This window comes from Rhinoraja longicauda, chromosome 35 (genome assembly GCF_053455715.1).
Source record: "Rhinoraja longicauda isolate Sanriku21f chromosome 35, sRhiLon1.1, whole genome shotgun sequence".
In the NCBI taxonomy this organism is placed as follows: Eukaryota; Metazoa; Chordata; class Chondrichthyes; order Rajiformes; family Arhynchobatidae; genus Rhinoraja; species Rhinoraja longicauda.
In genome coordinates this window covers 11,593,031-11,613,835 of record NC_135987.1, presented here as the reverse complement: position 1 = coordinate 11,613,835, position 20,805 = coordinate 11,593,031, and the positions used below count along the sequence as shown (strand labels likewise).

Genomic DNA, 20,805 nt, shown 5'->3' with positions numbered 1-20,805 from the left:
GTGACGTTTCGGGTCGAGACCCAGTTACTCCAGTATTTTGTGTCTATCTTCGGTGTAAACCAGCATCGACACATCCCTATCGGCTTAAGAATGGGAATGGGTGGGGATGAGACCCTGCGGAGTACGACCTGAGGCAGCCTCGACCGACAGTGGCGGCGGCAGCAAACTCCTCTCCTCTCCCCTCGATGCCGGCAAATGGCGCCGGGCTTCACTGCGCGCAGTGAGCATGCGCGACACCCGGGAGCTTGTTGTGCGCCGTGACGCACGCGCGTGCGTCATTGCGTCAGCGCGGCGGGCGAGAGACGGACGTGGCAGCGAGTGGAGAGAGGCCTCGGCCCGGGAAGGCGGTGAGTATCCCGCGGAGCGGCCGCGGACCCGGCTGGGGGGGTCGGGCTCAGGCCTTCAGCCCGCTCTGGCATGGACTGGATTGGACCGGATCCTCGGTGGGCACGAATGGCACAGGCCTAGGCCCTTTGCTTGACGGTGTGAGGCCAAAGGCTTAGCCCGATGTAGGCGGTGAATGGGTCGCCGCGGCAGGCGGCTGGTTTGCCGGGGCCCGCCCAGTCCTATGCCATGCAGCCTGGGGCGGTCGTGGAAGCGTTGTGTGGCCCGGAGCTTCCAGGCAATCGTCCCACGGGTGTGTCATGATTACAACGCATCCGCTCCCTCTGCTCACGGCCTTGTCCGGCGTTTCGTTGAAACAGGCCCCATGTTTACGGCCCAAAAGGCCGGTGAGGCCAAGTCTTGGGCCTGGAAATGATGTTGAGCAGCTGTTTCGACACATTTCCGCATTTTCTAGTACAAAAACCGACGCGTCCGCCCGGTTTAACCCACTTAACCATGTGATGTGCCCTTGGTTGAGGCCCACTTCATTTTCTGAAGTTGTAGTCTGAAATATTGGAGCGTATTTCAATGCATCCAGACGTATCAGATGGGAGTGTGATCACTCCTGCCATTGACAAGTTTTTTTATTTGTTCTACTTCACTCTACATCATCATCTCTATCTCTTGTTTCGCTTTCCCCAGACTAGTTTGAAGAAGGGCCTCGACCCGAAACGTCACCCATTCCTTCTCTCCAGAGATGCTGTCTGTCCTGCTGAGTTACTCCAGCTTTTTGTGTCTATCTTCTTTTTTATTTGTGGAATGGCAGAGGTTCTGGTGAAAACTTATCAATGCTTCAAAATGCAACTTTTACATTAATCTGACGGAAGAGATGAGTTGATATCTCACCTGATAGAGGAGATGAGTTGGTCTCACCTGAAAGAAGAGACGAGTTGATTTAACTGTACAATTGTCCCGTATAATGAAGTGTAGTGGACAGCTTGTATGCTAGCTAATCAGATAATACTGTACATATACAACCAAGGCAAAACGTGTAGGAAGGAACTGCAGATGCTGGTTTACACAGAAGACCACAAAAAGCTGGAGTCACAAAAAGGGGGTCAGGCAGCATCTCTGGAGAAAAGGAATAGATGCTGTTTCTGTTCGAGACCCTTCACATTGAGTTAGGGGAGAGGGAAACGACAGATATGAAAAGGTACATAGATCATCCATTCTGCACTTGGTCTCGCTGATATAGAGGAGTCCACACCTGGAACAGCGGATACAGTAGATAAGGTTGGAGGAGGTGCAAGTGAACTTTTCCTCACCAGAAAGGACTGTTGGGGTCCCTGGACAGAGTCGAGGGAGGAGGTATAGGGTCAGGCGTTGCACCTCCTATGTTTGCAGGGGAAGGTACCCGGGCAGGTGGTGATTTGGGTGGGAATGGACAAGTTAACCAGTTGCGGAGGTAACTGGAAATGGGTGGAGATGGTAAGATGTGACGAGTGGTGGATTCTGTTGGAGGTGGCAGAAATGTCAGAGGATTGTGTGCTGTATGTGACGGCTGATGGGGTGAAAGGTGTGGACTTGGGACAAGAACAAAATATAGACTGATGAGCAGGGTACAGAGCGCAGAATATAGTTCTCGGTGTTGTATTGTAGCACTTCTAGAGACAAAGTTCATTGTGTGTAATGAGGTATGCTGGACAAGAGCTGAGCTTATGGAAGGACCGATCAGAAGCCTGACAACATAGGCTCACCCAAAAGATAGCTGAGTTGATGCCTCACCAGACAGAAGGCTTGTTTAGCAGTGTGGTGCGACTCCATAAAGAGTAGTGTCCTCTGGCATTGCTTTATTCAGTCAGGTTAGGTTTTTGTGATTGCACTTTTATTTACTCAAGGCCAGCTGAAGAAAGGTCCTGGCCAGAAACATAATTTGTCTATGCCCTCCACAGATGCTACCTGTCCAGTTGATTTCCTTTATTTTTTTCAAATTGTTCTTGAGATGTGGTGGTGTTAGCACCTTGTAATGCATTAATTTTCAGGTGAAGCTATTCCTGAGGTGGGATGTGAATCCACAGACTTCTGATGTGGGAGTTGTCCACATATCAGTGCCAACACCTCCTTGAGATGCATTTTGTTCCCACTTGAGGACACTTGTTCCTGGATAGTTTGAGTAGTAGAGCTATACAGCAGAAACTGTCTCTTTGGCCCACCTTTTGCAATCTGACCATGTTTGGACAAGTGCAACTACTCACCTATGCCAGGGTTAAATTCCATTTTCCATTCCTTTGATGTATCTACCCACCAGATCTAGATCCCATTGTAAACTTGGATATGCTTCCTCACTGTCCATTTTTCTCTTTAAACAGCATTAATGAGATTCAACCGAGTTGTTAAATTATTGGTTGACGGTTCATGAGAAATTGGTACCGCAGTTAGAAGTGTACTGAAAAGTTTATGGTTGTGATAAATAGGCTGGTGATTTTTTTGCCATGCTGATGCATTGAGTTGCTGTGCATCCAAGTGTTGCCTGTTGGGGGAATCTCTGAAATCTAATGGTCTGGTGATGTATTCAAATTTGCTAAACTGGAATTAAGCCAAGCTCAGTAAGAGCGTAGCATCTTTAAATGGACTGCAGTTTTGATCACTCCCCATGTGCACATCTAATCTTGTAGGTTGCAGATGTCTTGTGTGCATATTCGAGTGCAAATATCTTGCCATTTCCAGTAACATGTTGGAGCATAAAGAGAAAAAAATGTATTTTACTTCAGCGAAGGTTGCTTTTGGATTCTTGCAGCATATAGTCAGATCACTGTTTTATATCACTAACCCCAGGATAACTTGAAAGATTATTTCTTCCGAGACTTGCAAATTCAGCTCAAAGCTATGTACCTTTGCATTTTTTCTTTTATCACTTTATCTCCGTCACTCTGGGCAGAATCATGAAGTGGTTGCATTGTTTGTGATGCTGCCTATTATGAAAAAATATAGATTTTCCATTCACTTGTCAAGTTTATTTTGAAAATGGCTACTTAGTCTACTTTCTCATCCCTTTCTAAAATCCTATTCCAACCACATCTAAAATCCTAAAATAGTTTTTTAGGGGCTTCTGCATTTTCAACTAATCTTTACTCTTGAGGTATTCTTTGCCCATTCCTTGTTGTCAATATACGTAGCTGCTTTGGATAATTCAAGACTTAATTTCAACAGCCCTCTCGCATGCCTTCTGCTCTCATTTCAGCAGCTTCTCCCACATTCTATCACCCATTAACTTCTTACCAATCACTGATGAATATTTTGACCCATGTCAGTTCTTTGTCCTGTAGTACATTGTTTATTAGTGCATGGTCTTCTAATGCTAATATGGCCACATTGCATTTGTGTCAATTACCTTTTGCCCTTCATTTCCACTCATACCTCTGCTTTTCCTTTCTGGTTGGTAACAGAGCTTTCCATTTGTCATATCCTGTGAATTTTTAAACTTTGTTTTCTTGTCAGAGGGCTTTTCTCCTCATCAAGTTGTCTATGTATTGATTTAAAAAAAAAATTATTGTCCACTGACTACTCTGCAGTGAATGCATCTGTTTTAGCAATTGCCAAATCGTGTGTTAGTCTTCGTACGATACGATAGAACTTTATTTATCCCAGGGGGGGAATTGATAAATAAAGTTCTATTGTATCGTGTGAAGACTATGAACTGATTATTAATTTGAACAGATATCTGAGAAGTTAATTTAAAATAAAACTATTTGGTGATAATTAAATCACATGGGACTTCAGAACGATGTTGAGACAAATTGTAACTTGCTGCCTCGTCTAGATCACTTGGAAGGTGAGCAGAATCCATGAACTAAGTTTCTTTTAAGGAAAATCTGAAATGCCTTATGATAAATGCAGCTGATTGCTGTGTGTCCTCTCTTTGCTCAACAGTGAGCAAAAAAACACGTTTGACCAAGTTTTGTTCTGAATTCAGTGTGCAAAGACGGGTGATTTTAGTGTAATAAAAATGAACTGCTGGATTATGCCAAATATGACACAAAATGCTGGAGCAAGTCAGCTGAGTTACTCTACCTGAGGTGATTTTAGTGGATTGTCAAGTGAAGAAAGATTAATCTGTGTTTCCTAAATTATAACTGCGTTCCTAAAACATATTACTGAAATGATTTACTGTTCTACGTATGATTTGTGTCTTCAGTGATCAGTTACTGTGAAGGTGCAATAAGGAAAATAAAGGACAATAGACAATAGACAATAGGTGCAGGAGTAGGCCATTCAGCCCTTCGAGCCAGCACCGGCATTCAATGCGATCATGGCTGATCACTCTCAATCAGTACCCCGTTCCTGCCTTCTCCCCATACCCCCTCACTCCGCTATCCTTAAGAGCTCTATCCAGCTCTCTCTTGAAAGCATCCAACGAACTGGCCTCCACTGCCTTCTGAGGCAGAGAATTCCACACCTTCATCACTCTCTGACTGAAAAAGTTCTTCCTCATCTCCGTTCTAAATGGCCTACCCTTATTCTTAAACTGTGGCCCCTTGTTCTGGACTCCCTCAACATTGGGAACATGTTTCCTGCCTCTAATTTGTCCAATCCCCTAATTATCTTATATGTTTCAATAAGATCCCCCCTCATCCTTCTAAATTCCAGTGTATACAAGCCTAATTGCTCCAGCCTTTAAACATATGACAGTCCCGCCATTCCGGGAATTAACCTAGTGAACCTACGCTGCACGCCCTCAATAGCAAGAATATCCTTCCTCAAATTTGGAGACCAAAACTGCACACAGTACTCCAGGTGCGGTCTCACCAGGGCCCGGTACAACTGTAGAAGGACCTCTTTGCTCCTACTCTCAACTCCTCTTGTTATGAAGGCCAACATTCCATTGGCTTTCTTCACTGCCTGCTGTACTTGCATGCTTCCTTTCAGTGACTGATGCACTAGGACCCCCAGATCTCGTTGGACATCCCCTCTTCCTAACTTGACACCATTCAGATAATAATCTGCCTTTCTATTCTTACTTCCAAAGTGAATAACCTCACACTTATCTACATTAAACTGCATCTGCCATGTATCCGCCCACTCACACAACCTGTCCAAGTCACCCTGCAGCCTTATTGCATCTTCCTCACAATTCACACTACCCCCCAGCTTAGTATCATCTGCAAATTTGCTAATGGTACTTTTAATCCCTTCATCCAAGTCATTAATGTATATCGTAAATAGCTGGGGTCCCAGCACCGAACCTTGCGGTACCCCACTGGTCACTGCCTGCCATTCCGAAAGGGACCCATTTATCCCCACTCTTTGCTTTCTGTCTGTCAACCAATTTCTATCCATGTCAGTACCCTACCCCCAATACCATGTGCTCTAATTTTGCCCACTAATCTCCTATGTGGGACCTTGTCGAAGGCTTTCTGAAAGTCGAGGTACACCACATCCACTGACTCTCCCCTGTCAATTTTCCTAGTTACATCCTCAAAAAATTCCAGTAGATTTGTCAAGCATGATTTCCCCTTCGTAAATCCATGCTGACTCGGAATGATCCTGTTACTGCTATCCAAATGCTCAGCAATTTCGTCTTTTATAATTGACTCCAGCATCTTCCCCACCACTGATGTCAGACTAACTGGCCCGTTTTCTCTCTCCCTCCTTTCTTAAAAAGTGGGATAACATTTGCTATCCTCCAATCCACAGGAACTGATCCTGAATCTATAGAACATTGAAAAATGATCTCCAATGCTTCCACTATTTCTAGAGCTACCTCCTTAAGTACCCTGGGATGCAGACCATCAGGGGATTATCAGCCTTCAGTCCCATCAGTCTACCCAAAACCATTTCCTGCCTAATGTGGATTTCCTTCAGTTCCTCCATCACCCTAGGTTCTCCGGCCCCTAGAACATTTGGGAGATTGTGTGTATCTTCCTCAGTGAAGACAGATCCAAAGTACCGGTTTAACTCGTCTGCCATTTCTTTGTTCCCCATAATAAATTCCCCTGCTTCTGTCTTCAAGGGACCCACATTTGCCTTGACTATTTTTTTCCTCTTCACGTACCTAAAAAAACTTTTGCTATCCTCCTTTATATTATTGGCTAGTTTACCCTCGTACCTCATCTTTTCTCCCCGTATTGCCTTTTTAGTTAACTTTTGTTGCTCTTTAAAAGAGTCCCAATCCTCTGTCTTCCCACTCTTCTTTGCTATGTTATACTTCCTCTCCTTAATTTTTATGCTGTCCTTGACTTCCCTTGTCAGCCACAGGTGTCTCTTACTCCCCTTAGAGTCTTTCCGCCTCTTTGGGATAAATTGATCCTGCAACCTCTGCATTATTCCCAGGAATACCTGCCATTGCTGTTCTACCGTCTTCCCTGGTAGGGCCTCCTTCCAGTCAATTTTGGCCAGCTCCAGCCTCATGCCTCTGTAATCCCCTTTGCTATGCTGTAATACTGACACTTCCGATTTTCCCTTCTACCTTTCCATTTGCAGAGTAAAACTTATCATGTTGTGATCACTGCCTCCTAATGGCTCTTTTACCTCTAGTCCCCTTATCAGATCAGGATCATTACACAACACTAAATCCAGGAAGATTGGCCAACACATGATGAAGCTTATAACAATACAAGATTTTATTAACATGCAAGATCCTGAAAGGAAATGGCAGAATAGATGTTGTGATACTGTTTCTTCAAGGGACTTTGTGCTACATTTACAGAATTTTCAACTTAGGGTAGTCTCAAGTTGGACATGTAAGACAAAGGTTGAACTTTCATGGGAAAGTAAATCTCCGATATTCTCTATCTCTGAAGACAGTGGTTGCTTAATCTTGTTTTTTTCATTCTTGAAATTAAACCATTTTCCAATATTGAGCAGATGAGGATTTGGGCAGGAATGTGGCAGGACGCATAGAATCACCTTGACTTGATTTTCAGCAGGCTGTTAATTAGCATTCGTACTGCTAATCTGAAATATCAGTGCAAAAGGCATGGTATAGAACTAGGAAGTTTTGATGCAAAGGCCATGCAGTCCTCTTCCCCTGGACTGCAACCTTGACGTGGTGGAGAGGCTTGCATACTCCAGTGATCCTGTGAGCTATGTCGGATGGGGTTTTATATCCCTGGCAGGTTCAACCAAACCGGATAGGTCATGGGTCAGGAGGCAGATGAAGCAGTCCCTGGTCCTCCAAGTTGGGGGTTGGGCTACCCCACCCTGGAAAAAAGTGTGAGTTACAGAAACTTTGACGAATGAAAACCAATTGACACACTTGGTTGAAGAAGGTGCCCCAGCGACGGAGAACATGACACTTTCCAGCCAAACCTGCAAGGGCACTGGGAAGCTGAGACACCTTCTGACGCCAAAGAAATCCATCCTTGTGGGGACATGGAACGTCCTAACCATGCTCCAGGCTGGCAAAGCTGACGCTGTTGCCAACGAAATGGTGCGATACAATCTCTCAGTCCTGGGCTTGGTAGAAACAAGATGGACACAGTCAGGGGAGATCAAATTGGCCAGTGGGCAGTCCATTATCTACTCCGGAAAGGAAGATGAGGGAGCGATAAATTCAAAGGAGAAAATGGATTGGACACACCCTCAGAAAACCTGCCACAAACATCACCTAGCAAGCCCTGAAATGGAACCCCCAATGAAAAAGGAAAAGAGGTCGCCCCAGGAACAGCTGGAGAAGAGGTGTCCAGGCAGAAATGTCAGTGAGTGGGCTCAACTTGGGAAATCTCGAAAGAACCGCCAACAACCGAGTGAGGTGGAGGACATTTGTCAATGGCCTATGCTCCCTAGAGGAGAAAAGGGCTTAAGAAGAAGTAAGAAGACATGCAGTGCTGGAGATACTCAACAGGTCAGGCAGTAGCTCTGGAGAACATGAATAAGTGATGTTTCAAGACCCATCTTTAGACTTGACCCGGAACATCGCCTATCCGTGTTCCTGACCGGCTGAGTTACTCCAGCACTTTGTGTCCTTTTGTGTATTAACCAGCATCTGCAGTTCCTTGTTTCTAAGTTTTGATATAGTCTTGTTGGGCAAGAATTTATTTTAGTGATTAACATACATACTTGTAACTACCAAAGGGAATTCTTTATTGTCAAGCTCCCTGGTATTGTATTTGCACTACATTTTTGAAACTGTGAGATCCAGAGTTATTTTTGTCTCTGCCCCTGACATTGACAGTAATTGTCCAATTAGTGTTGTAGTGGTTAAAAATAAAGCAGACTGCAAGAACTTGTGAACCATGGCTTTAATTTTTTTTAATTGAAGAAGCATATGCACATGAATAAACACTCCAGTTTGATATGCTGTTCTAGGTTCCTGTTCAGGTCATCCTGCCTACCAGTATATTCAACATTATGGAGTCTTAGAGATTAGAAAACATGTCAAGATCAGAATTGAACAGAATAATGGGGGAAAGATGATATGAATAAATGAATGAATGAATAAGTTTATTGGCCAAGTATGCATATACAAGGAATGTGCCTTGGTGCTCCGCTCACAAATGACAACACAAACATACAGTTAACAATTAAGAATAAAGCATAACCACATCAAAACAATAAGGATACAACATTACGGTCTAAACATGTGGGTGAAAATAAACCAGAGCAAAAAAGCGACTACAGACTTTGGTTATTGAGTAGAACTATCACTCGTGGAAAAAAACTGTTTTTATGTCTGGCTGTGGCTGCCTTGACAGTCCGGAGTCGCCTTCCAGAGGGAAGTGCTTTGAAGAGTTTGTGGCCAGGGTGAGAGGGGTCAGAGATGATCGTGCCTGCTCGCTTCCCAGCCCTTGCAGTGTACAGTTCGTCAATGGGGGGAAGGTTGCAGCCAACAACCTTCTCAGCTGTGCGAACGATCCGTTGCAGCCTTTGGATGTCGTGTTTGGTGGCTGAGCCAAACCAGACCATGATGGAGACGGTGAAGACGGACTCAATGATAGCAGTTTAGAATTGGACCATCACTGCCTGCGGCAGATTGTGTTTCTTCAGTTGCCGCAGGAAGTACATACTCTGTTGGGCCTGTTTGACTGTGGAGTCGATGATGGCCCCCCCCATTTAAGGTCCCGGGAGATGATGGTTTCAAGGAACTTAAATGACTCCACAGATGTGACTATGGTGTTGTTGATGGTGAGTGGGGGGAGGGGAGGGGGATCTCTTTGAAAGTCTACAATTAGTTCCACTGTCTTGAGAGCATTGAGCTCCAGGTTGTTGCAATGGCACCAGTACGCCAGCTGTGTCACTTCCCCTCTGTAAGCAGATTCCTCCACATCCTGGATCAGTCCAAACAGGGTAGTGACATCTGCAAACTTGAGGACCTTGACATAGGAGTCTGTGGAGGTGCAGTTGTTGGTGTAGAGAGAGTAAAGGAGAGGGGAGAGTACGCAGCCTTGCGGAGCTCCTATGCTGAGGGTCTGCGGGTCCGAGATGTGCTTTCCCAGCCTCACATGCTGCTTCCTGTCCGTCAGGAAGTTGATGATCCACTGACAGTGGGGTTCAGGCACAGTCAGCTGGGAGAGTTGTAGTGTAGTAGCTCTGGCACAATGGTGTTAAAAACAGAGCTAAAGTCCACAAACAGAATCCTGGCATAGGTCCCCTTGCGGTCTAGGTGCTGGAGGATGAAGTGCAGGCCTAGATTGACTATCTATTGGCCGATCTATTGACCGATCTATTGGCCCTGTATGCAAACTGCAGGGGGCCCAGCAGGGGGTTTGTGATGTTTTTGCAGCTGGGCCAGCACAAGCCTTTCAAAGGTCTTCACAGTGTATCAGTGAACACTGATGAAATAATGATAAATCTCATGCAGTTCAATCTTAATAAAGTTGCTCCTGTGCATCAGCAACTTGAGGTTTATCCAAATACATTGACACCTATCCATGTTCTCCAGAGATGTTGCCTTCTGAGTTACTGCAGCACTTTGTGACGCGTTGTTAACTGAGACTGAAGAAACCCATACACATTCAAATAATCCCTCATTTTGCTGAACTGAGTATTTGGCTTTAGGATCATTCCAGTCTGTTCACAATCAACAAAAGTAATGTGTTTAAACTATTACTTTAAGTACAACCTTCCCTGTAAACAATTATCCCTCATTGCACTGTTTGAAAGTAAGAGGTTGCCCATTTTAGTCAGAGTTGACATTTTTCTCCAAGCGCTGAATCCGTGGAGCCTTTTCCCTCAAACGGAAGCCAAAGGAGATCCGTTGAAAATTTAAAATTTAGAAATAGATTATTCATAAACAAGGGGGTAAAAGATTATCGGGGGGGGGGGTTAGCGGGGAGGGCAGAAATGCAGATTAGAGGTTATGTTCTTCCTTTATTGTGCTGACAGAAGAGGAATTGTGCACTTTACTAATATCTATGGGACAAATACGAGACATTGTTAGGTCCTGCTTGCTTAAAATAATGGGCTATTTCGGGTCCCAAATTCCTAGATGTGCTGATTAGACAAAACTATGACAGGCGCTTCACAACATTAATATACGTGAAGTTATTTACCTTAATGGGGAAACCAGAAGGAAAGAGTATCACTTAAATAGTGATTGTTACACAGCTGGATGTCCTACTACATTTAGTTTACACCTAAACATGCAGGTGAATAAAGCTGTTAAGGCAAACGATATGTTGGACTTCACTAGAGCTCAATGTATTTTACGGGATTGGAGTATTTCTGCAATTTGATCACTGTCTTTTGAGGAGATAGAGTGCAGAGAAAATGTTCTAGGCAGATTCCCGGAATGGTGGAATTATTGCATAAAGTCAGATCGACTTAGGCCTTACTCATGAGAGTTTTAGAAGAATAAGGATTTTTTTTTTTTAAACTGACATGGTTTGGCAGGAAGTGTACGTGGAAGATAAAATGTTAGACTTTACCACAAACCTTTGAATTGCAGAATATATTAAAGAAGCAATCAGATTTCTATGCAGGAATGGAAATGTGATATATGGGCAGCGTGGGAATATTGTATTGAGAAAGTGATTTTGAATGGCAGAATTGCCCTCAATGGCCTAGTTTTGTTTTGTATTTCTAAGATCAGTGGCTAGTTGCTTCTGCAAGAACATTTATGTTTAAATTGTTGGGGCACAGAACCCAGCTCACCTACATATGTAAATATGCTGTACCCTGTAAAAGAACAGTACACTAATCACATTTATAACGTGTGGCACAGAATGTTGCCAGGGTGAACCTTGAGTTGCTGGATACTTGACACAGTCTCCTGTGGTTCACTGATAAGTTGAAATACTTGAGAAAGATAGAATTCTGACAGAATTTTAATGGGGATTGCATAAATCTGAAGTACTTTGAACCAGTTGGTTATCTTGTGTTATTGCCTGTAAGCTTACATTTTAAGGTACGAATGTGCAGATATTGAGCATGTGTAAGATTGAGCTTTGGATAGCTTCCAATAAATCCAGGTGCCAAGTGGTCTCCATATATTTAGGCTCATCTATTACCTCTGTGTACAATAACCTACAATAGCTTTAGTTTAAAAAGTGCCTTGATTTTAAATTTTGTGTTTGCTTTCAAATCGTTGTGGGCTTGTTCTACTTATCACTCCTCGTCTTGCAGACTCTGACATCTCCATTTGTTTGGTGCAGGCATCTAGTACATTCATTATCCACATTTCTTTACAAGTGCCAACATGGGCTGTATGCATCAAAGGCTGTAAGGCCTGGAATTGTCAGTCTTTTCATGTCTAAGAAAATCTGTCCCTGACCAAACCATTGATCATCTGTTGTTATGTCACTTTACCAGTATTATTCCAAATCTGTGGAGAATCAGCTAAATCTCTGTTCTGTCTGATTATCCTTCGTTAATTGAGCTTTTATGTCCGAGATGTGATGAGTTCCTAATGTGTGTTCTTTCTTTATTTTGTGACATTTGATGAGCTACAAGTTCAAACTTGGACATCATATGCTGTTCGAGAATTCAGAAATGTTTAAATGTGGTTTATGAAAGATGGTTGAACTCATGGGGATTGAATTATCTGGATAACACCCTACCAGAGCCTTAACGGCTGAACTAAAAGACTACTACTGAGTTTTGATACTTCGTGAGCAGGTTTATACGGAAAGCAACCTAATTTTGGAAATACGACCAAATTATTTTCAGCGTCTCAAGGCTGATTACTGAATATTCTGCAAAATATAATCTGGGGTTTTCTTACATTTTGGTACTATTGTATGAGAATAATGTTGAAGCAGCAGTCGAGCAATAAAAGTTGAATCAGCTAGTCACTAACATTTCACTACCACTCAGTTTTGGTTCTGTTGTGCAGCATGTTTCAGTGTATTAAATACCTCAGGATGTGATGTAATGCCAGCCACAGGTTTATATGCTTGTGCCCTCTGCAGCCTGTTGACAAATTACTCATTTCCACTGACACATGCTAGGATTGCAGACAATTACCAAAGTCCACATCTGATTGGTATCAAATACGAGTAATAATCATGCAAAATATATTGCTTTGTCTTTTAACAGCAATAATATTGCCATAATGATTCTTCAATACCATTAGAATATGAAAAGTTACCATTGTGTTCATAGTTGAATGCTTTCTCTACTTCCTTGTTGGATAGCTGTTGCAAGTCCACATCGTACAAAATGGTAGGGCAGTCCATAGGCTGATGGCAAAGGAAGTGCTCTTGAAAGGGGATCAAGAAAGAAATCCAGATGGATTTAGAACTGACAAATACGTGATATATATTCCTTTGTCTCATTTTCAACTCTGATGAAGCTATTTCAATCTGAAGCATTGATTTTCTTCCCCACTTGCTGAGCACTTCTAGAATTTTGTGTTTTTGTTTTAAATTTCAATGCCTGAAGTTTTGATTTTCAAATACATTCAAGCTGATTGAAAGTTTATCTTATACTCTAATGTTCATTTAAGCTGTTTAATGCTGTTCCAGAGATTGCTTTTGTAGTGTGATTTCACTGACAAAGATAATACAATACAGCAATACAGCCATTTCCAGAAGGGCCCTGTCATTTTAAATACCAAGCTGCTACTTGACGCCTCATTATCTAACTTGCGTAGAGTCTGTGTCGGAAGGAACTGCATATGCTGGTTTAAACCGAAGATAGACACAAAAAGCTGGGGTAACTCAGTGGGACAGGCAGCATCTCTGGAGAGAAGGAATGGGTGATGTTTCGGTTCGAGACCCTTTTTCAGATTGTCTGACTGGGGAACTGGTAATGCCATTGTGGTACACGGTTTTGAATTGGTGTAAAGCTGCTGGTGATAACTGCATTGACAGTCATTGCCAAAGCCTGTGTGCAATCAGAACGGTTCACTAATTTGTCCATGCAAAAATTGGGAACCTTGCAAGGTGAACTTGCACATTTCCTTTAAAGAAAAGTAGTCAGTAGAATGGAAAGAGAAATTTTATGACTGAATAAATCTTCTTTCTATACTAATTTCAGGTAACATCAGTTTGGGGATGAACTTTGTCAAATAAAGATGAATCAGCAGGGTCACATGGCATCTTATGGAGTGCCCCAGCCTGGCTACCAAGGGTACCAGCAGCAGTTGGCTTATGACAACCAGCACATGACCGGTGTCCCGCCCCCTCAATATGGACCATACAATGGACCCGTCCAAGGCTACCAACAAACTGCTGTGCCGCAAGGTATGTCATCAAATAACACAAAATGTAATTGATGCAATGTTGAGCAGATGCAAAACCTTTCTTTATGTAATTGTATATTGAACAATTTCCTTGGATTTCTAAGATGTTGATATTCACTGCTTTCAAATATGAATACATTCTTTTGAAGATGTATTTGTTTCATCTGCTTTCTTGATCCACAGTGAGTATTTGAGTATCAGGCAAATTGAAGACACTATGGAAAAACATATTTTATCAAGTTGTGCAACTTTGCAGAAATATGTTTCAGTTTTTGCAGGCTTAAACCAGCATTTTACTTAAATTTGTTTAAAGAATCTATGTGGGCCACGTTTCAGGTTGTTGAAATAATTCATTTGAAATTTGGTTTTAACCTACTGCCATCAAGATAAGATGCAAACTGAGTATGAAATACTGTTTTTTGAGATTCAACTTAAAGATAATGTGCCAAACTGACAAAAAGATAAACTGACTTGGAAAGGAGTCGGGTGCTATTTGCAGAAACCATATTAAACTGCAGACAAATGCATTTTTACTATTTAAAATGCATCTCTAAAATGGTCCTTTCTGGCAGGCATTCTACACTCCTCACCACTTGGGTTTGGCAAATTGATGTAAAATATACCCACGTTCAAGAGTGATGGGGGAAAATTAGCACAGGATGATTTTTATCTGTTAGTTTATGCTTATTGAAAAAAAAATTGTTTCTGGTTTTCCTTGTTCTACGTTTATCCACCATTCCTCGGTTGTCAAATGTTCTCACTTAATTTCTTTGGGATTGCTTTAAATTATACCTAAATATCTCCAGCTGCTGTTCTTTGTATCTTTAATATCGGAAATAAAATGGGTTCTGCTATGTAGATTCTTTTTTAGCCAAAGTGTAATCTCTATCTAATCCCATGGTTTATGCTAGTGTAGTTTCATGTACAAGTAAAAATTAGTTTACTTTAAAATTGAATAGAAGACGAAGAGGGGAGGTCTCTTAATGGTGCTTTATATTATTTTATTATCTGTAGTCTGGCAGAAAGCAATCCGTTTGTTAATGATGCATTAAGGTAGATTTTGAAAGGATTGTCTCTAAAGAAATGATGCCATTTTTAAGCAGTGGACAGTCTAAAAATGAAATAACATCCGTAATTATGTTAAGATTGCTGTGGTGCACTTCTCTACCTCAACTTGCCAACACTATTTACTTTGTAGGCACTGTTAATACCACAACTGTGCATGCAGAGCATTTTATTATTCTGTTGCTTTGACACTTCCCTTCTTGAGGAGGAATTGTGAGAATCTGAGGCCATTAAATTCATGTTTGTTTATTAGCTTTTGGCATGTGGTTAAATCTTGTGGTTGTACTTTCCTCCACATTGGTTTGGTAGGATAGTAAGTTAGGTCACTAGGCTAGAATCCAGAGTCCCGGACCATGTTGACACGGAACCGCAGATGCTGGAATCTTGATCAAAACCCAATGTGCTGGAGGAACTCAGCTGATCAGGAGCACCTGCGGGGGGGAATGGACAAGTGATATTTTGGGTCGGGAACCTTCAATTAATTAAATTTGGGTAATTGTATAAATCTGCAATTAAAGAAGACCTGTTGTCAGTAATAGTTGTCATAAATTTACAGAATGTTGCTTAAAAATCCTTCTAATGTCCTTCAACTTGGAAATGTCATCTTCATTGTTTAGTTTAGAGATACAGCCTGGAAACAGGACCTTCGGCCCACCGAGTCCGCACCGACCAGCGATCCCTGCAAATTAACACTATCCTGCACACACTAGAGACAATTTACACTTACACCAAGCCAATTAACCTACAAACCTGTACGTCTTTGGAGTGTGGGAAGAAACCGAAGATCTCGGAGAAAACACGCGTGGTCACGGGGAGAACGTACAAACTCCGTACAGACAGCACCTGTAGTCGGGATCGAACTAGTGTCTCTGGCGCTGCAAGTGTTATAAGGCAGCAACTCTACCACTGTGCCACCCTGCCGCCTTTTAGTCTGCTTATCATTAATCTTCCCTTTAGTCTGCAGGTCATTCCAGAATCTCACTTAACAAATCCCTCTGAAAACTACTTGATTTAGGAAGAATTGAAGATGAGCAGTAATTTCTCGTTTTTCCCAATCCCATAACCAATTACTACCCTACAGAGCATGATTGTGTTTGAAATTATTTTGCATCTTAAATTCGCTCTTCATAAATCTTTGTATTGGTTGCAAAATTTCATTTTGTAGAAATCTATGACTTAAAATTGAGCCCTGATAATTTTTAATTTGTCATTTTATTAATTGCTAAATTTTTAATTAAGTTAAATGAAGATTTGATGTTTTGCCTTCTAATGCAAGAGTTTTTTTATTTCTGTAATGCCATTAAATTTTCATCCTGCTATCTCACATTAAGCAACTTTCCATCAACCCTTTGTTTAGAGCGTTTCAATGGGCTACAGTTGTGGAATTTTTAACTGAATTTAATTTTCCATACTTGTGACAACACAAGGCATCTATTGTATGTTGCCCATAAGTCAGCATTTGCATTTGCCTTCTGGGCTGGTCTTGCAATGTCAGATTCTCTCCACTACACAGTGATTTTTGCTGTGTTCTAGCCAGAAAAGGAATCTTGCTGATAAGAACACGTTTACTCGCAACTCTCCAAGGGAAACATTAACTGATGACGGTCACAGCTTCAGCTTTGATACGTGTTGCAGCAGTCGTGATTTTGCATTTCCTATAATGAACAAAATAAATGATTATATTTTGAAGAATGAAAAGATCATTTGGCAAATGCACTTTAGCAATTATGCCCTTGTGCAAGCAAGTTTAAAAATATGTAATTTTCCTTTTCTTACCCTTGGGTTTAGAGTTCCCATTAAAATGAATTGGCTGCAAGACCTTATTCGAAAGTTTAAAACAGCTGTTATTTTAGCGTGTATTGAGATATAGTATTTGATTTGTATGTTGTCCAGGCTAATCATTCCATAAGTCTTGTGATCTCTGGTGCAAAAGAGAAATGAAACAGTGAAGAATATAGGGTGGCAGCAACTGAAAAATGTAGATTAAATAAAAGTGCAAGGGTTGTAATGATGCAGATTGGGAGAATAAACTAGTTTTGCATTGTGGACTGGGCGGCATCCACAACTCTGCAATTTCTTGTAGCTTTGGGTAGACCAGTTGCCATACCCAGCTGCAATGCTGACAGAAAGGATGTTTTAAGGTGCAAAAGGTGAATTGGATGTGACCATTTTCTATTTTAAGTCTGGTGGGTTAGAATTTTTAATTATGTTCAAGTTAGAATTTTCACATAATGTTCATCTTTCGTTTTTAATAAGTTGGCACAATTTGGGACGTGAAGCCTTTTTCAAAGTGCTTTTGTTGTATGTAGTTCTCCCGACAACTGTTTTTATTGCCACAAGCACCCTCGGGGATACACCAGTATCTCGTGGTGGTATTTCACGTGACCAATGAATACAAAATCCCTGCTGGGGAAAGACAATTTCAGCAATGATTCAGTCCACCTTCATGTCCCGTTTTCTGTCAAGAAATTCAGTTATATTTTTCTAGCAAAAGCAAACAGCTCTGGATAAATTGACCCAAATTGTAACTAATTTTAAGCTTTTTTGTTTTAAATGATAGCTATACCATAATTGTCAATTCTTTACAAATACCTGGTTTATTTGAATTTGGAACCATGCCATACTTGTTCAAAAAATAAATTCTAGAGTTTCCAGTGTTCATCAGTTTACTAATTTCTAATTTTTGTTCTACTTTGAAAGGAATGTTAAACCTCTTGATTTTTTAAATAATGTCATCTCAGAATTAAATAGATGCATTTATGGTTCTTTGTATTAATTAAAATTCTGTCATTGTTTCTTATAGGACCTTTGAGGCCAGTACCAGGATCAGCTCCACACCCAACCTCCATTCCTCCCTCAACAACTGCACAGCAGCCAATATATAATCAGTATGGGCAGGGAGATGTACACAACGGTCCTGCAGCACCCGAGCAGATGCAAAGGTTTGTTGAAGTTTATAACTCGTAGGCCGATAGATTAGTGGATAGACTGAAATACATTGAGACAAGAGTTAGGAGGATCTTTCTTCAGCTTTGCCAAACATCAATTTACAAAATGTGAACAGACCCGTAACATGATTTTATGAAATGCAAAACACTTGGTAAGTGCCCCATCTCCCTCCTCTTCCCCATAGTTTGTGAACTGGTCAGTTTCAGTGAACTCATTCATTTTGAAAGGTTCTTGGTTTCTCATGACAATTTTCACGTGAAGGCCATTCAACTGCTTTTACAGTGCAGGCACCTTGAGTGTTGATTTATTTTTAGTTAAATGCATTCCTGATCCCTGTTTGATTGCACATAATAGGTTTAAAAATTCTGTATAAGGTGAGACCATTACAAATGTAACCTGCTGCAAATCTTAAGTCTGTTGAAAAATGTTGCTTTTAATTTCTAAGCAGAATTTTGAGTCGAAGAAATTTATGTACATCTGGTCCTCTTAATCCTTGAAGGATAGAGCCATGGATTTTATGCAAATACAAAATATGCTAAACCCTTAAGGGCCTCTCCTTTAAACCCAATGCACTAATCAAATTAGGAAAAATATGCTCTCTAATATTCCAATAGCATTAACATTCATTAATAAACACATTAAAATATTAAAATTCCTAAAAGGACATGGTATTAGTTTACAAACAACTTTCATTAAGTTACAAGCAGAGATGGTTATGAAATCGCAAGGTTCTGCTGTCTAATCAAAGACTCAATAGATCAGCAAATAGTGTCAAATCGGCCCAGTGGATTTATTCAATGATATCAGTAAATTAATTTATACATGTATTTAAGGCCAAGAACCAACCTTAAGTACACAGAACTGTAGGTAGCAGTAGGATAACTAGGATTGAGAGCATTATGCCTATTGCTTATTGGCAAAGAGTATTTAAATGAAGAATTTATTGGAAAATATGAAATGTATGAATGCCAGCACAATGCTAGATATTTGATTCCTTCAGTCCATGCTGGTGCTTCTTCTGCACAAGTAGTATGTTTAATCCCACATGCTCAGTTCCTTCAGTAACTTCCTCCTTCTACTCACTGAAACTATTATTAAATATTGATAAGATTGTTGCTTTCATTATTAACATTTGCTGTGCATTCTGCGACCTCATTAGGATGTTACATCACAGTGGAAAATAAATCTGGAATAAAAAGCCTAATTCAACAATGGTGATTGTAATGTTCCTGGATTCTCAAATAAAAGGTCTCAAAGACCCTTTAAGAATGAAGAATTATATTTCTTACCATTTTTGTTAATGTAACTTCAGATCCACAGTGAAGTGGCTGACTCTTCATTGTTTTTTTGTGGCCTAGATTGGTACAGTTGTACGAAGCTGTTATTCACTAGAGAAATACCTTAAAGGGTGGCAGCTTTTTAGAAGTTGGCTTATTCACATCTACAATATTTGTACATCCATATCACATCAATCAATATTAGCCAAATGTTAAAACAAACAGTTCCCAACCCTTCCTGCTTTTTCTAAAAATTAACAACCTTGTATTCACTTGAAAGGCAGTTGTTTGTTTTTATTCAGTTTAAACATTTTAAAGCATTTTTCTACTGCTTCTACTACCTTAAATGTAAATTGATCCACTGAAAGTTGTTACACAAATGGGTGCTTTAGAAACTTTATTATACAGAGTAAAAATATAACCTCATGTTCTTTATATAAAAATATGCAGCATTATGTTGAACCAAGGATGCAACATTCTTCATGTAATGTGCATAGATTTTTGGGTGTAACACATCTCATCATCCAGCCCATGCCAAACAATTCAGCACACTTTTAGTTTGGTTTAGATACAGCACGGAAACAGGCCCATCGACCCACCAAGTCTGCACCGACCAGCGATCCCTGCACATTAACACTATCCTACACGCGCTAAGGAAAATTTTACACTTGCACCAAGCCAATTTAACCTAATTACCTGTATGTCTTTGGAGTGGGGGGGGGAACCGAAGATCTCGGAGAAAATCCATGTGGTGACGGGGAGAATGTACAAATTCTGGACAGACAGCTCCCGTAGTCAGGATCGAAGCCAGTTCTATGGCACTGCAAATGCTGTAAGGCAACAACTCTGCCGCTGCGCCACCGTGCTGTCACTTTCTTGTCATGAAGATCCACTTCAGATGTTTGCTAAAGCATTTCAAATGAAAGCAGCTGCAGATGGCTGGTTTTTAATGCTTTATTTATAAAATTGGCTTAACATTGGGCCAACAATGGAATGCACTTTAGATGCTGCATGCTTTGATACTCAAATCAGCACATGACAAGCTGCTGCAGGGTATCTGAACTTGATGCTTCTGTGGTCTTTAGTTGCCATGACTTCTATTTACAGTAAAGTGATTTTTTTAATTGACAAAAATATGCCAATCTTAATGTAACCACTATGGGATAAGATTAGCTGCCTTGGAGGACTGTCGAGAGATATGCCAAAAAAGAGGTGGGAAACAATTCAGCAGCTCATTTAAGGTTTGCAAATTTGTCATGAAGTTTGCTTCTGAGTACTCGGCACTTGAAATGTATCTTCTATAAGCAACTTGGTCACAAGGTCAGCTACCAACTTCATCTCCCATCAAATATAAATAACATGTCCTGTTCATAGAAATGAATTTGGTTAAACCACGTATCCTGGTTTACTGATTGTTAAAACTGAGTTTGAATGCTTGCTAATGTTTCTGCCATTCAAATGATCTCAAAATTGAAATGTGAAAAATTATACTATTAATAACTTTTAAAAATGAAAATGCTAAGAACCACTGAGATACACACAGTTAATTTAATAAATGTTATTTACTTA

The 20,805-nt window shown here is 40.9% G+C and overlaps 1 protein-coding gene across 2 annotated transcripts in view; it reads left to right on the top strand.

Moving 5' to 3' along the window:
* The first annotated feature begins 289 nt into the window (after positions 1-289).
* LOC144610112 (protein transport protein Sec24C-like) overlaps positions 290-20,805 on the top strand; it is a 54,588-nt gene continuing 34,072 nt past the window's right edge. For both annotated transcript variants that reach the window (XM_078428674.1, XM_078428673.1), the window contains exons 1-3: positions 290-347; positions 13,741-13,946; positions 17,814-17,952. In XM_078428674.1, coding sequence (XP_078284800.1) covers positions 13,778-13,946; positions 17,814-17,952 — 308 coding nt within the window. In that variant the 5' untranslated portion in view covers positions 290-347; positions 13,741-13,777. The remainder of the gene's footprint in view (positions 348-13,740; positions 13,947-17,813; positions 17,953-20,805) is intronic.